The sequence below is a fragment of the Populus trichocarpa genome, chromosome 6, assembly GCF_000002775.5.
Source record: "Populus trichocarpa isolate Nisqually-1 chromosome 6, P.trichocarpa_v4.1, whole genome shotgun sequence".
Taxonomy (NCBI): Eukaryota; Viridiplantae; Streptophyta; class Magnoliopsida; order Malpighiales; family Salicaceae; genus Populus; species Populus trichocarpa.
Window position 1 is genome coordinate 20,122,422 of NC_037290.2, and position 12,726 is coordinate 20,135,147.

The following is a 12,726-nucleotide window of genomic DNA, read 5'->3' on the forward strand; positions in this document are numbered from 1 at the left end:
AAACCTAGGCTGTCTTTGTCAATTATGTAAAAAAATTAAATATTCAAACATTAAACATTGCATGTGAGGCAAAGACAAAAGTGCGAACCTAAACAATTTTGTTGAGCAAAAGTCATCTAAAGTAGAAAACAGCCGGTCGTCTTCGTTGTTGGAATTTTCAGCTTCACAGACCAAAAACATTGACCACAGCTAATTTACAAGGGGAAAATGACACAAAAAAGCTTAATCAACATGATCACATGTTTAACAAAAACATATTAAATGGCTGCCGATTGAGCTGAAAAATGCAATAGTGAAAGGGTGAGGAAAAATAATTACAACACAATGTATTATTCAAGGTAAATAAATTTAAATTTACAATCCTCAGAGCCTTAATTTGAGGCCAGAAGAATAATAATTAAAGAAACAAGTGGGGAGAGATTCCCGCCTATAAACTTCACCTTCAATCTCTTCTCTCCTCTTTCTTCTCTCACATTTATATAAACAAATAGATTTATATTACTATAAGCACATTCACTCCTCTCTTGCCTTGTTTCTCTCATAGTTTTTGGAGAAAACATGTCTCACTGTTTCTTGGATCTTTCCCCATGTTGTTTCTTTGTTTCTATAACCCAAAATTGAAAGAAAAGAAAAACTATAATGCATGTACGTGCAGTTTCAACTCCATATTTTAACTGCAGTCTCTCTAACTTTGTGTGGCCTCTTCTTACTTTACCTATGCCTCTTCTGCGCTTGCTGCTTCTGTTTTTCATTGACTAGAAGATTAGCATAGAGAATCTCATTCCACGCATCCGGCACACCGGGAAGACACCAATGGCTGCAGTCTTGGAAATGTAACGGTGATTTCCTTTCCTCCGGAGACAGGTTTTGCTTCCTATAGACTGAAGGGTGCCCATCCTTCCGATAATCAGTCATTTGTGTAACATTTAGGTATGTGACATGTGCTTTCATGTTTCTCAACACTTTCTCAAGAACCAGCATCTTCGGTGGATACTGCCTTAGGTATGTGACGTTTTTTATGGGTTCAGCCTCACTGTCACATTGCCCACCAGAATTCCACTGTCCACCGCTGCATAAAGACAGAAGCAACAAATATTAAATTACCTGCTCCAGAGCTACAATGGTGCTGAAATTTAAACAAAAATATCAAGAGAACGGCAATCAGCACCATTCCTATCTGAGAATTCCAAGATCAATCTATAGTTTCTTATTTTAATGTCTTGAGGCCATGAAACTAACAAGATCTTGAGCGTGAAAACAAATATTACTTTACCATTACTCCCTCGAAAGTCAAAAGTGGAATCAAATCAAATGATATGGGAGAAGAATACAAGGAAATCTATCATTAACAATTAAAATATTAATTGATAGCACTTCACCTGAAATGGGAAGCAGAATATCCTCTGAAGAAGACCAGAGATTTCATTGGATCTACATTTGCATCAACCCATCTGGCCCATGTTGTCAAAGCTTTTCGAAAGGCCTCTAGAACATTCAACTCATTATACACATGATTCCCTTCTTGGTAATAATCTTTCCTGCAAAAACCAGCAGGTGGTTTAGTTTCCTCCAGAAAACAGAGAAACCGAAAAACAATAGAACCGTAGAGGTAAATTATGAACTCACCCTTTGGAAGTTTTGTCATGAGTCCACCAGTGTCCAGTATTGAAGACAATAATATCTGCACTTTTATATTGACTGGAAGACCTCCCAACTAAATCAAGCCTAAGTGTCTCCTTCATCGATCCATCTTTTTCGTGCATTTCCCATTCTTGAACTAAGAAAGGCGATACAAAGAAATCAATTGTGCAGTTATAATCCTGCCAATCATGCAACGACAGATTTCACAAAGTTAGGAGAAAACAAATCGAAAATACAAGAAATTCAGTTACAAAGATAGAGCAGATGGAATTGATAACCTACTTTGAATAAAAATGAGTATGAAGCTTCCCCTCGAAAATGATGTCTTCCATTCACTTCAAAAACCTTGCTTTGATCTTTCACTGATCCTTTTAGAATACAAACCAGAGACTCCCACATATTCCTGTTCAGGGAATCGCCAACGAAAACAAGTCGCTTTCCTCTCAACATATCCAACATATGACGAGGATTCAACCTGAGCAAAACAATTCAGATTAACAAACCTTGGAATTAAAAATAAATTTATTTGATTGACCCTTTTCAATTGAAGTGTTGTACGAATCATACACCACAACACGAAGTTGATTGATGCATCCAATGAACAGGAGAAGAAACTTTCTAAATCAGGTAGCAGAAGACAACTGACAGGCCAAAAATAATTGGATCGCTTATAATTGTAGGTCCAAATCCTCACTAATCTCAAAACAAGCATGAAATCCAAAATATAAATTGATAAATTGGTGTGATTTTCTACGAACCAAAGCCCCGCCCCAACAGAAAAGTTTCCCCATAAAAAATAGCAGAAAAACTTAAAAAAGAAACTAAATACCTTGGTAAAGTGCATCCTTTAGGCTTCCATTTATATTTCTGGTAGTCTTTATCAGGCCTACCATTAATTATACAATTAAACTGCTCATCAATCAATGAACAAGACCCGGGTTTGTAAAGCGGATACGAATCATCTTTGACCCATTCTCCATCAAAAAAATCGCAATTTGCCAAATTCTGCACCCGATTATCAAATCCCTGCTTCACTTCCTTCCCTGAATTAGTTTCATTGCTCTGTTTTGTCGCATTACTTTGTTTCTTCACAAGTGAAGCAGTAAAATTTGATGATACGGTCTTACCGGCATCACCTGTAAAATTTGATGACACAGTCTTACCTGCATCACCTTTATCTTGATTTCCAGAACCTTCCTTTACCAAAGAACCTGACTTCGTGGGTGTGTTTTCACTTTGATTTGCTGCTACCTGGATTGTAGTTGGGTTAGCAACTGTGGTTTGATTTGGCTTTAAAACTTGACCTTTATCAGAATTCACTGCAGTTTGAGTTTGATTATTTGCAAAGGCTGGCTCTTTAATGACAACTGAAGAATTAGAGGTCCGATTTGGTTGCAAAACTGTGCTTTGAGTGAGGTTTTTTACACTTATTGGGTCTTTAACTTCTGTTCTAGAATTCGGTGATAAGGTGTCATTAGATCTAGTAGTGTTTTGTGATGGCATTGAAGAGAAACCACGGCCTTGCTCTTGTGAGGTGGCTGCTGATGTGTTGTTGGGCAAGAAGTAAGAGAAAATCGAAGAAAATTGAGATCTATGAGAATCAGAAGAAGCAGTACTAGTGCTGGTACTAAAAATATTAGTAAACCAGGGAGAGGATGAGTTTGGAGAAGGACTGAATGCCAAGAAGATAGTGAAAGCAACAAAAGCAAACATGAAGCCATAAGCGAAAGTCACAGTTCTCCTTGTTTTAAGGAGAGAAGATAGGTTCTTCATATCTGTAATGATGTTACCTCCACTGATGGAAGAGAGGTGTTTGCTGGCTGTTGTGTCAGCCATGGAAACTGAACACTTTACCTTCTTCTCTGGTTTCTATCTCTGAAAAAAGAGAGGGAGGGAGGAGGAAATGGTACTGTTGTTTAAGAGTGAGAAAGAGAGAGTTGTGTGGTGTTAGAAGCCTAAAGTGAAAGTTGATGGTGTCTTAGAAAGAGAGAGGGAGAGAGTAGTGGAGAGACAGTCTTCTATACGACAGCGTCTAGAGAGATGAAGTTTGTTTTACTATGGGTGGACGAGGAAGAGACGATAGTTGTCATTCGTCAAAAACTATGTAGTTAAGAAAAGGAAAGGAAAGATTTTTTACTGTGATAGACATTGTTTTGAGGAATAATACTCACAATTTATTTTTATTTTTTTTTATAAAATAAATTTATATATATATATATATATATATATGTTTATTTTGATGTGTTAATATCAAAAATAATTTTTAAATAATTAAAAATATTTTATTTTAATATTTAAAAATATTTTGAACCGTTACCACTACTTTATTATAATTACAAACACATCTATACTATTAATTTTTATTTTTTTATGACAGGGTAAAGATGTCATGCTTATTAAATAGTATTTGAAAAATATGGTAATGATATATATATATATATATACTTCATTAAAACATTTCGCAATTATCTAAAGCCTGGTTTGTTTGCTGGAAAAGTAGTTTTTTTTTTAAAGTGAATTCCGGAAAAGTGAATTATTTTCTGATGTTTGGTAGTGTAATGAAAAATAAGTTAGAAAACATTTTCAAGTGTTTGGTTATATCATGAAAAGTGAGTTGGAAAATAACTTATTAATATTTTATTTTTCTCAAGTTTATTAAAATAATAAGTAACAAATCTTACAAATTAAAAAGTTGAATGAGAATGAAATTGAAAAAAACATTTCATAAATTATCTCAAATAAAATAAATAATAATCAAAATAATAAAGATCAAATCTAAAAATTAAAAAAAATATATGAAGAAATTAAAATAATAATAATTAACATTTCATAAATTATTTTAAATAAAATAAGTAACAATCAAAAGAATAAGGATCAAATTTGATAGATAAAAAATTTTAATAAAAAAATAATAAGGGAAAAGAAAATAAAAATTATAAAAATGAGAATCAAAGTTAATATAAAAATTAAATTTTAAGAGATGAAATTGAAAAATAAATATTTAAAACAAAATATATTTAACAATTAAAAGTTTGAGGACCAAATTTAATATAATCAGTAAATAATATGACATTTCTAAATTTTTCACAACTTCCGGAAAGTGTTCCGTCAAATTTTCCAGAAAAACACTTTCCTGGAAACCAAGCTAAATTTTTCTTTGACTGGAAAGTGTTTTCCATTGACCAATTTTTTTAATGACAAATAAATATAAAAAAAATTTAAAAATTATTTTTCAAAAATTATTTTTCAAAAAACAAACATGTCCAAAAAAAAAATTATTAATGGGCTGGGGATACTGCATATTTCTTTCCAAATCATTTTAACCGTTTTTGTATATTAAATTAGGTGCATTTATTGTTTATCGCATTTCCATGCCGACAATATCTCATACTTCCATAATTCCCTGGATTTATAAAAACTAAATAATCTTTAAATTTGGTTTTTCAATCTAAAATACCATCAATCCAAATTCGTAATTAGGGGCGCAGCTAAAGGAGATTGGCAGAGCCGGGCTTCCGGAAAAAATAATAAAAAATCCCTTATTCTTCCTTTAACAATTTAGAATTTTAGACTTACAACTATTAAAATTTAAATTTGACCCTCTAGAAAAAAATTTCTTTTTTTAGTTGTTAAAAAATAATTTAATCTGTAAATATTATAAAAAAAATATTTATACCAAATGTTTTTTTTTAAGTTTCACCGAACTAGTAAGAGACCGTTTGGTATTGCGTTTGTAATTGCGTTTCATCAAATTTTGAAATTTGTTTTTTGCTAAAATTGAGTGCGGTTTGTACTTTTTGGATCGTTTTGATGTGCTGATGTCAAAAATAATTTTTAAAAATAAAAAAATATTATTGGCATGTATTTCGGCACGAAAAGCTATTTGAAAAGCAATCGCTACCACACTGCCAAACACACTCTAAGTGTCTATTTGGAATTGTGGTAGTGGTGGTAATTTAAAATAATTTTTGCTTAAAATTATATTAAAATGAAGTTTTTTTATTTTTAAAAAATTATTTTTTGATATCAACACATTAAAATGATTTAAAAATATAAAAAAATTATTTAAAAAAATAAAATTTTTAAAAACATGATTTACATAAAAAAAAAATAACCTAGCAAGAAAAATTTTAAATCTCCTAGGAATTTAGGAGCAGCTTATCAATAACAGGGGAGTGGCAGATATGAATCCCACCTCCTGAATTAGGGATACCCTTGTAATTCCACTTCACATCATTCAGTTTTATCTCCCTTTCTTACCCCTTCACATTAGAAACACTTTTCCGTGTGGGACCGTATGCGACCTGTGTCCTTTTTCTGAAGTACCCAAAAGTCCGTACGTGAGATTCAAAATCAACGGTCAATATTTAAGCAGTGCCAACTCGATAATTTTACTAGGGAGTCGTCGGTGAGCGGCTGTGTGGCTGTGGCGTTATGTGATTGGATGGACCCACCAAGCGGAGAATCCAACTGTAACTATAATTGTGCTGGAGCCAGCGCGCACCGCCACTAGATGTATCTCATGTCATTGTCGTTTTGGTACTGCTGCTATGTAGCGTACCCTGTTTCTAGTCATGCCATATGTGTCGTTTTGAATAGTTGCTATGAAATCTGAAACTATTTCTTACATTAAGTTACATGATAAAGAGTGATTTAAATCATCTAGTGGTAAGATTTTAGAATTAAAGGATTTGTTTTTCCTGTAATTTCAGGTTCGAATCTTGTGGTTGTTAATATGATGGTCATTGAAAGCTTACATGGTCGTTAACTTCAGAGCCCGTGGAATTAATCGAGTTGCATACAAGCTGTTCCGGACACCCATATAAATAAAAAAAATAGATTTAAGAAAGGAAAAAAAAAGAAAAAAAGAAGAAGAAGGAATAGAAATTTCATCTTTTTTGTTTTTATATCAAAAAAATATATTTACTATTGTATTTCCTCAAGTTGGTAGGTTATGAAGTAAATTCATTGATCGGCCAACATCTAAGGATATTTTTTTTTTATCTAAGAATGAATAAATTCATTTCTTTTTTTATATATATTTTATGTGAAACTGTGTATAATTATTTTAAGTAGATTCAATAAAATTACACAAAAAAAAAACTAAAAGGAAATGCTCTTTCACTATAAAAACGGCAATTTAAAAATTATAAGTGAGATTTTAGGTTTGTACATATTGTGATTTGACATCGTAGAAATGGCCATTCGAAAATTACGTGTAGGCTTTTGGATTTGTACACGTGGTGATTTGAAAATAATGCTGGGGATTTGGGTGGATTGGTGATGATAATGGCATTTTTGTAATTTTCCAAGAAAAAAACACTAAATATTTTTTTTCTCTGCATGGTTATTTCTTCGCCACATTTTTTCCCCTTCAAATCACCATATTTGCTAGAAAAAGAAGGAGAGAATAAAGCACCAAACTAATAGATGAGAGAGAGAGAGAGAGAGAAGGGAGCATCTAAGAGAAGAAGAAAACGTTGTAAAGAAGGGATTGGGTGTAATCCACCTTTAATTTGAACTCTGCTTTAACACTCTCTTAACCCTAAATTACTCTATTTTTAATTTTATCTCAAATATCATTACAATATATTTCAAACAATTTCCTAACGGTATTGCCTCGGAAAATATTTATTTTTTATCCCTTATAACAGGAAGGGTGATAGAACATTTAAAAAGCATGGATTATAGATGGTTTTAACCATCATGGTCATTGTAAGCTCATCAGATTTGTTATAGGGGTTTAAAAGTGTAGTTGTGATTGCTTTTTAAAGTGTTTTTATTCGGAAATATATTAAAATAATATTTTTTATTTTTAAAAAAAAATTTGACATCAGCATATCAAAATAATCTAAAAATTATTAAAAATAATTAAATTATTATATTTTTAAAATACAAAAACAAATAAGGTAGATATACTGGCATTTCCATTTCTTTATCTTCTAGCCATCTAGTAGTATTCTAAGAGCGTGTTTAGCAGTGTGGTTGTAGGTGCTTTTCAAATAACTTTTCGTGTCAAAATGTATGTCATTGATGTTTTTTTATTTTTAAAAAATTATTTTTGATATCAGCACATCAAAACAATTCAAAACGTACAAACCATATTAAATTTTAATAAAAAAAATTAAATTTTTTTGGAAATACAGTTGTAGCCGCGTTCCCAAACGTTCCCTCAAGGCCAAAAGAAAGAAGAAGGAAAAAAAAGCTTGGAATGATTGAAAAGGAATCTCTGTTGAAAACTGATGCGAATTCTTGTTAACGCGATCTCCAGTTAGATATGCTCGTGGCAACAGTTTATATGGATAGACATGCTTAGCTGTTTTCAGTACGACAGTGCATGAGTTTTTTTTTTAAAAAAGAAAAAAACCGTGTCTTGATATCTTTATATTAAGATTATTAAAAAAATATATAATTAATTTAATATTTCTTTCCATTTAAATTAATTTAATAGAATTGTCCTTATTTTTTTCGCAAAAGATCTTTCTTTACTCGGAATGGGTCTTCAACCCAATTAGTTTGAACGGAAGGGATTGGAATACAAATATCCATAAATCAACCAACATATAATTAAGAAGATTGAAACTAGTGGTTGAATAAACATCACATGATGCAGCTACTCTTCAATTTAATGCTTACAAGAATGGAGTAGTTGAAGAGGAGAAGTCTATTAAAATTGAAAACGATTTCATTTTCGAGTTTTTCCTTCCTCTAGGTGTTTTTGCTTTAAAATAAAGGTATTCGAGAATGTTTTTATTGTTTTTTAAAATGTATTTTTATTGAAAAATATATTAAAATAATATTTTTTTATTTTTTAAAATTATTTTTAACATCAACCTATTAAATTGATATAAAAATATACAAAATTAATTTTAAACAAAAAAATTAAAAAAATTTAAAAACTCATTTTGAAACACAATTGATGAAAGTGTGTTTAAGAGTATGGTTGCGATTGTTTTTCAAAGTGTTTTTCACTCAGAAATGTATTAAAATAATGTTTTTATTTTTATTTTTTAAGAATTATTTTTTACGTCAGTGCATGAAAATGATCTAGAAATACCAAAATAAATATTAATTTAAAGTAAAAAAATAAAAAATTTCAAACTTTTTCAAACACACTTTTAAAATATAAAAACAACACGGCTGAATAGTGACCATTACTTTATATATATATACTTACCGGACTAGGCTATAATATTAATCTATCAAGTATAAGATCAACAAGGGGAGTCTACCAAATTTGAATATATTAACAACTTAATGAATGTATTAATTTATAAGATGGAGAGAAGATCCGTACATATTAGCGTGGACTTGGCTGGACTTGTATGCATCAGCATTCATTTAAACGCGTCATCCTCTTTTTTTTTTTATATATATATATATATATATATATATATATATATATAAAGAGGGGCCTACTAAGCTGTCGGTGCTTAAAATAGTTGCTGATCTCCTTTAATTTTCTTTATTGAAGAGTTCGACGTTTCTTAGTCCTGTGTTCTTCCTTGGTAGTGGAGAACAATGTCACGAGCATGCATCAGCATAATCGGGCCGGGTGCTAAGGTGCCCATACATTTCCCTTTCTTTCTTTCTTTCTTTCTTTTAACGTTTTCAGGAACATGGCCCTTTCAAGTTTAAATCAAACCAGTATTAAAATATCCACAACATTTTAATTTAGAAATGCAAATATGTTATTTCCGTAAACATGTTTATGATATTAAAAAATAATATAAATCATATCTTGAGATGTTACCTAACAGTTTGATGTCAAGCGGTGACGAGTTTGAATCTCATCTTTCTTATTTATTTCATAAAAATTAAGCACAAGATAGTGTGAACCTATACAAGTTTTAAGTCTAAATAACTTTCACTTGAGGGAATATATCAGAGAATAATATAAATTATATCTTGAGACCTTACCTAACAGCTTAAGCTATTGAGTTGAAATGATTATTTGACATATGATGCGGGTACGATTAAATTTAATTTCTAACATAGTAAAAAATATGTCAATATTACATATACATTTTACTATATCATAATTTTTTAATTGAAAAACATTATATACACTTAAGAAAATAAATTATATATATATCTCGCTTAAATGTGAAAGAATTATTAAAGCTAATTAAGTATTTAAAGGGAAAATAATTTTTTTCTATATATAAAAAAAATCATTCTCACCCCAAATTCTGTTTTAAATTTATGTGTTTTTATATTAAAGGTTATTTTTTTCTTATCAAGAATAAATCATTTTTATTTTTATAAATACATCATGCAAATAAATTCTATTTATATCAAATATAAAAGATAAAATAAAATAATCTCTTGGAAATATTATAAAAATATAAATAATTAAAATCAATAACAAATATTTAAAAAAGGTTAATAAAAAATATTAGAGAGAGGGTATTAATTAAAATTTAAATAAAAAAATCAATGCAATGTAAACAATACATTAAAAACAGGGAGGGTATTAAGTAAGATTTTTTTTTTCAAATAATAATAATAATAGAAAGCGATCAACTCAAAATACTAGAAAGCTAAGGATCATTTATTATTATTATTATTATTGACATTAATGCAAAAGAATATTAAGTACTAACTTATGCATATTAATCACACGACCAATATTAAATACTAATATCATTTAGACCTTATTATTAAAGTTGCAGATCGTCAGAGAATTACTTAATCAAATATTAAAATAAACATACCTAGTGAGGAAGCTGCCTTTTCTTTTCATCTTGATCTCATAATTTGTATAAGAAGGCATCAACACAATGTATTAGGAGCATCTCTCAACGTCATCTAACAGCCCGATTTGCGGATTACAGCTTTCAAAACGAGGAAACGACATCGGAATATCCAAATCAGTAAAATATTCGGCGGTGCGTGCTTAGTGTTTGGTTCCAAACTCATATTCACTATTTTTTATTTATTTCTTTGTTTAATGGATGGGATATTTTTTTTTTAAAAGTTATTTTGTACGGTTAACTAAATTTTCTTTTGATATGATTTCAATGGATATGTCCTCACATCTTCTTAGTCTTTCCTCTCTGTGTATATATATATATATTTCAAAGTAAATTCATAAAAATAACTAATAAAATATTACTAATTACTTGGTGTGTATCATTAATTTTCCATTATATTTATATAACAATTTTTAATATATATTTTTTAATTTTTTTTTTGCACTAAAAAAAGCTATCCAGGTCATGAAATGTTTTTTGATGGCCAATGGATCAGTACTGAAATCTCTTTACCTATCTCCTTACTTAGCTCGTGTTTCAAATGAAATCTTTTTAGAGTTATCCCGACATGACACAGTTAAGTTGGTGAGTTCAAAAATAAGCCAGATGACTAGAAGTAAAGTGGTCTCGGTTTAAATATAAATTTCAAGATGACATATATTTTAAAAATATATATATTAAGAGTATGAACAATTGGATCGATCTAGGTTTCACGTCTTAACCCGTCAAACCCGCGAATCGAATCGTGGATTTTATTGGGTTTTTAATTTTTTGTTAGACAATTTTTTATGTAATCATATTATAAAAAAGAAATAGGTGCCCGTAAAATTAAGCACCGATTCAATGTTGGGACATTTGGTTAAAACTTTGATAACTCCACAGAAAACAAATTGAAAAAAATTATGAAGTCTGATTCCTAATCAATTAAAGTTAACTATCCAAACCCGTGACCCAGACCATGGACTCAATCGAGTTCAACATGCTTTTTATAATGTTTATCTAATTATATGACAAAATTATAAATGCTTGCAAAAATCAAGAACTAACTAAACATCAGGACGTTTGTTTGAGATTGCGATAAATATATAAATATAAAACAAACAAATTATGTTAACCAATTAAAAATCAATAAAATATTAAAAGATGAAATTGAAAAAAATTCAGTAAAAAAAACCAATAATGACCTAATTGTGAAGGATCAAACTAGAGAAAAAATAATATAGAAAATGAAAAAAAAAAATAGATCAACACACATGCCTAGGGTAACTTATGCATCTAGGCCTGCTAAAATTTTTTTTCTCTTTTATGGTGCAACACTGTCATGATTTTTTTTTTATAATACAAATAGCAGATAATGCGTCGCTTGCTTCACCTAGATTCTAGTAACTAAAGGTCACGAGAAAGTTAAGGCGGAGGTGTTTTACTCCAAAAAAAATCCATTTTAAGTCATTTTTTTAACCCAAAAACAGCTAAAAAACACATTATAAACCTAAATAAATCCATGTATGCCTTCAAATAACAAAATAAAAAGGTTCAAAAACAAAAAAATAACCCAAAACCCAAAAACTACCCGATGCCAAATTTGCTTTTTCAAGCAATTTAAAGTGAAAGAACATCTTAATGTAACTCTTCTTATCAAATGAAACCTGTAAGATCGACTATTTTAGTGATTGGAATCGTTCTCAACCAATATTTTCTTTCTCTACCACTAAAATTCAATGACTTTCTCTCTTTTACTTCAAACAAAGGATCGAAAAATAAAAGAAATGAAGTTTTGGATAAAAAGTGAATTTTAAAAAAAATAAAGGGGTGGAAAATGGGTTTGTTACAAGCTAAGAGGACCAAAGTTAATTTCTTTGTCAAATTCAAAATGGTTATTTAGTTTCTCCATGTTTTTCATATTGGTCCCATCTATCTTGATTCTGCCTTTTTCTTAACAAAATAAAAGTAATTGGCCTTCATTTAGCTTTTTTTTTTTGTTTTGCTTTCTATGAGGTTATCATAATTTAAAAAAATCTCAATATTGGTTTGACGCTCGATTTTGCGATCATATATTTAAATAAACAATAGTTTATATATATATAAACAAGTTATTAATCCCAATAGAGTCTATTATCTGATTTGCGGGTTTGACGTGTTGACCCGGATTACTTGATTCACGGGTTTACCCATCAAACCTGATATGTTTTTTTTTTAGTTTTTTGTCCTTTAATTTTTCTAATTGTTTTTTTTTATTTCACTCTTCTTCAATATTGGATTAGTTGGGAAATGAAATCCATGGTTTATTTTTTTCTACTTTATATAAGGTTATCACGATCTCAAATAAACA

The 12,726-nt window shown here is 29.8% G+C and overlaps 1 protein-coding gene across 2 annotated transcripts; it reads right to left on the reverse strand.

Moving 5' to 3' along the window:
• Nucleotides 1–311: 311 nt before the first annotated feature.
• On the reverse strand, nucleotides 312–3,684 carry LOC7455636 (protein trichome birefringence). Of its 2 annotated transcripts, XM_052453967.1 has the most exons (6): nucleotides 2,814–3,684; nucleotides 2,471–2,777; nucleotides 1,924–2,116; nucleotides 1,627–1,820; nucleotides 1,380–1,538; nucleotides 312–1,069 (listed from the first exon to the last, which is right to left on the reverse strand). In XM_052453967.1, exons 1-6 carry the CDS (start codon nucleotides 3,475–3,477, stop codon nucleotides 712–714), a joined length of 1,875 nt encoding a protein of 624 aa, XP_052309927.1. In that variant the 5' UTR covers nucleotides 3,478–3,684; the 3' UTR covers nucleotides 312–711. The 2 variants fall into 2 exon arrangements, with proteins under 2 accessions (XP_052309927.1, XP_024460201.2); XM_024604433.2 differs by having other exon boundaries at nucleotides 2,471–3,683.
• Nucleotides 3,685–12,726: the final 9,042 nt, after the last annotated feature.

Excerpts from the sequence above, each read along its gene's own strand:
- LOC7455636 (XM_024604433.2), bottom strand. The coding sequence starts at position 3,477 with ATGGCTGACACAACAGCCAGCAAACACCTCTCTTCCATCAGTGGAGGT. Across the intron at positions 2,117-2,470 it reads AAAGGATGCACTTTACCAAG|GTTGAATCCTCGTCATATGT; the intron begins GTATTTAGTTTC and ends TGTTTTGCTCAG. Across the intron at positions 1,821-1,923 it reads CATACTCATTTTTATTCAAA|GATTATAACTGCACAATTGA; the intron begins GTAGGTTATCAA and ends CATGATTGGCAG.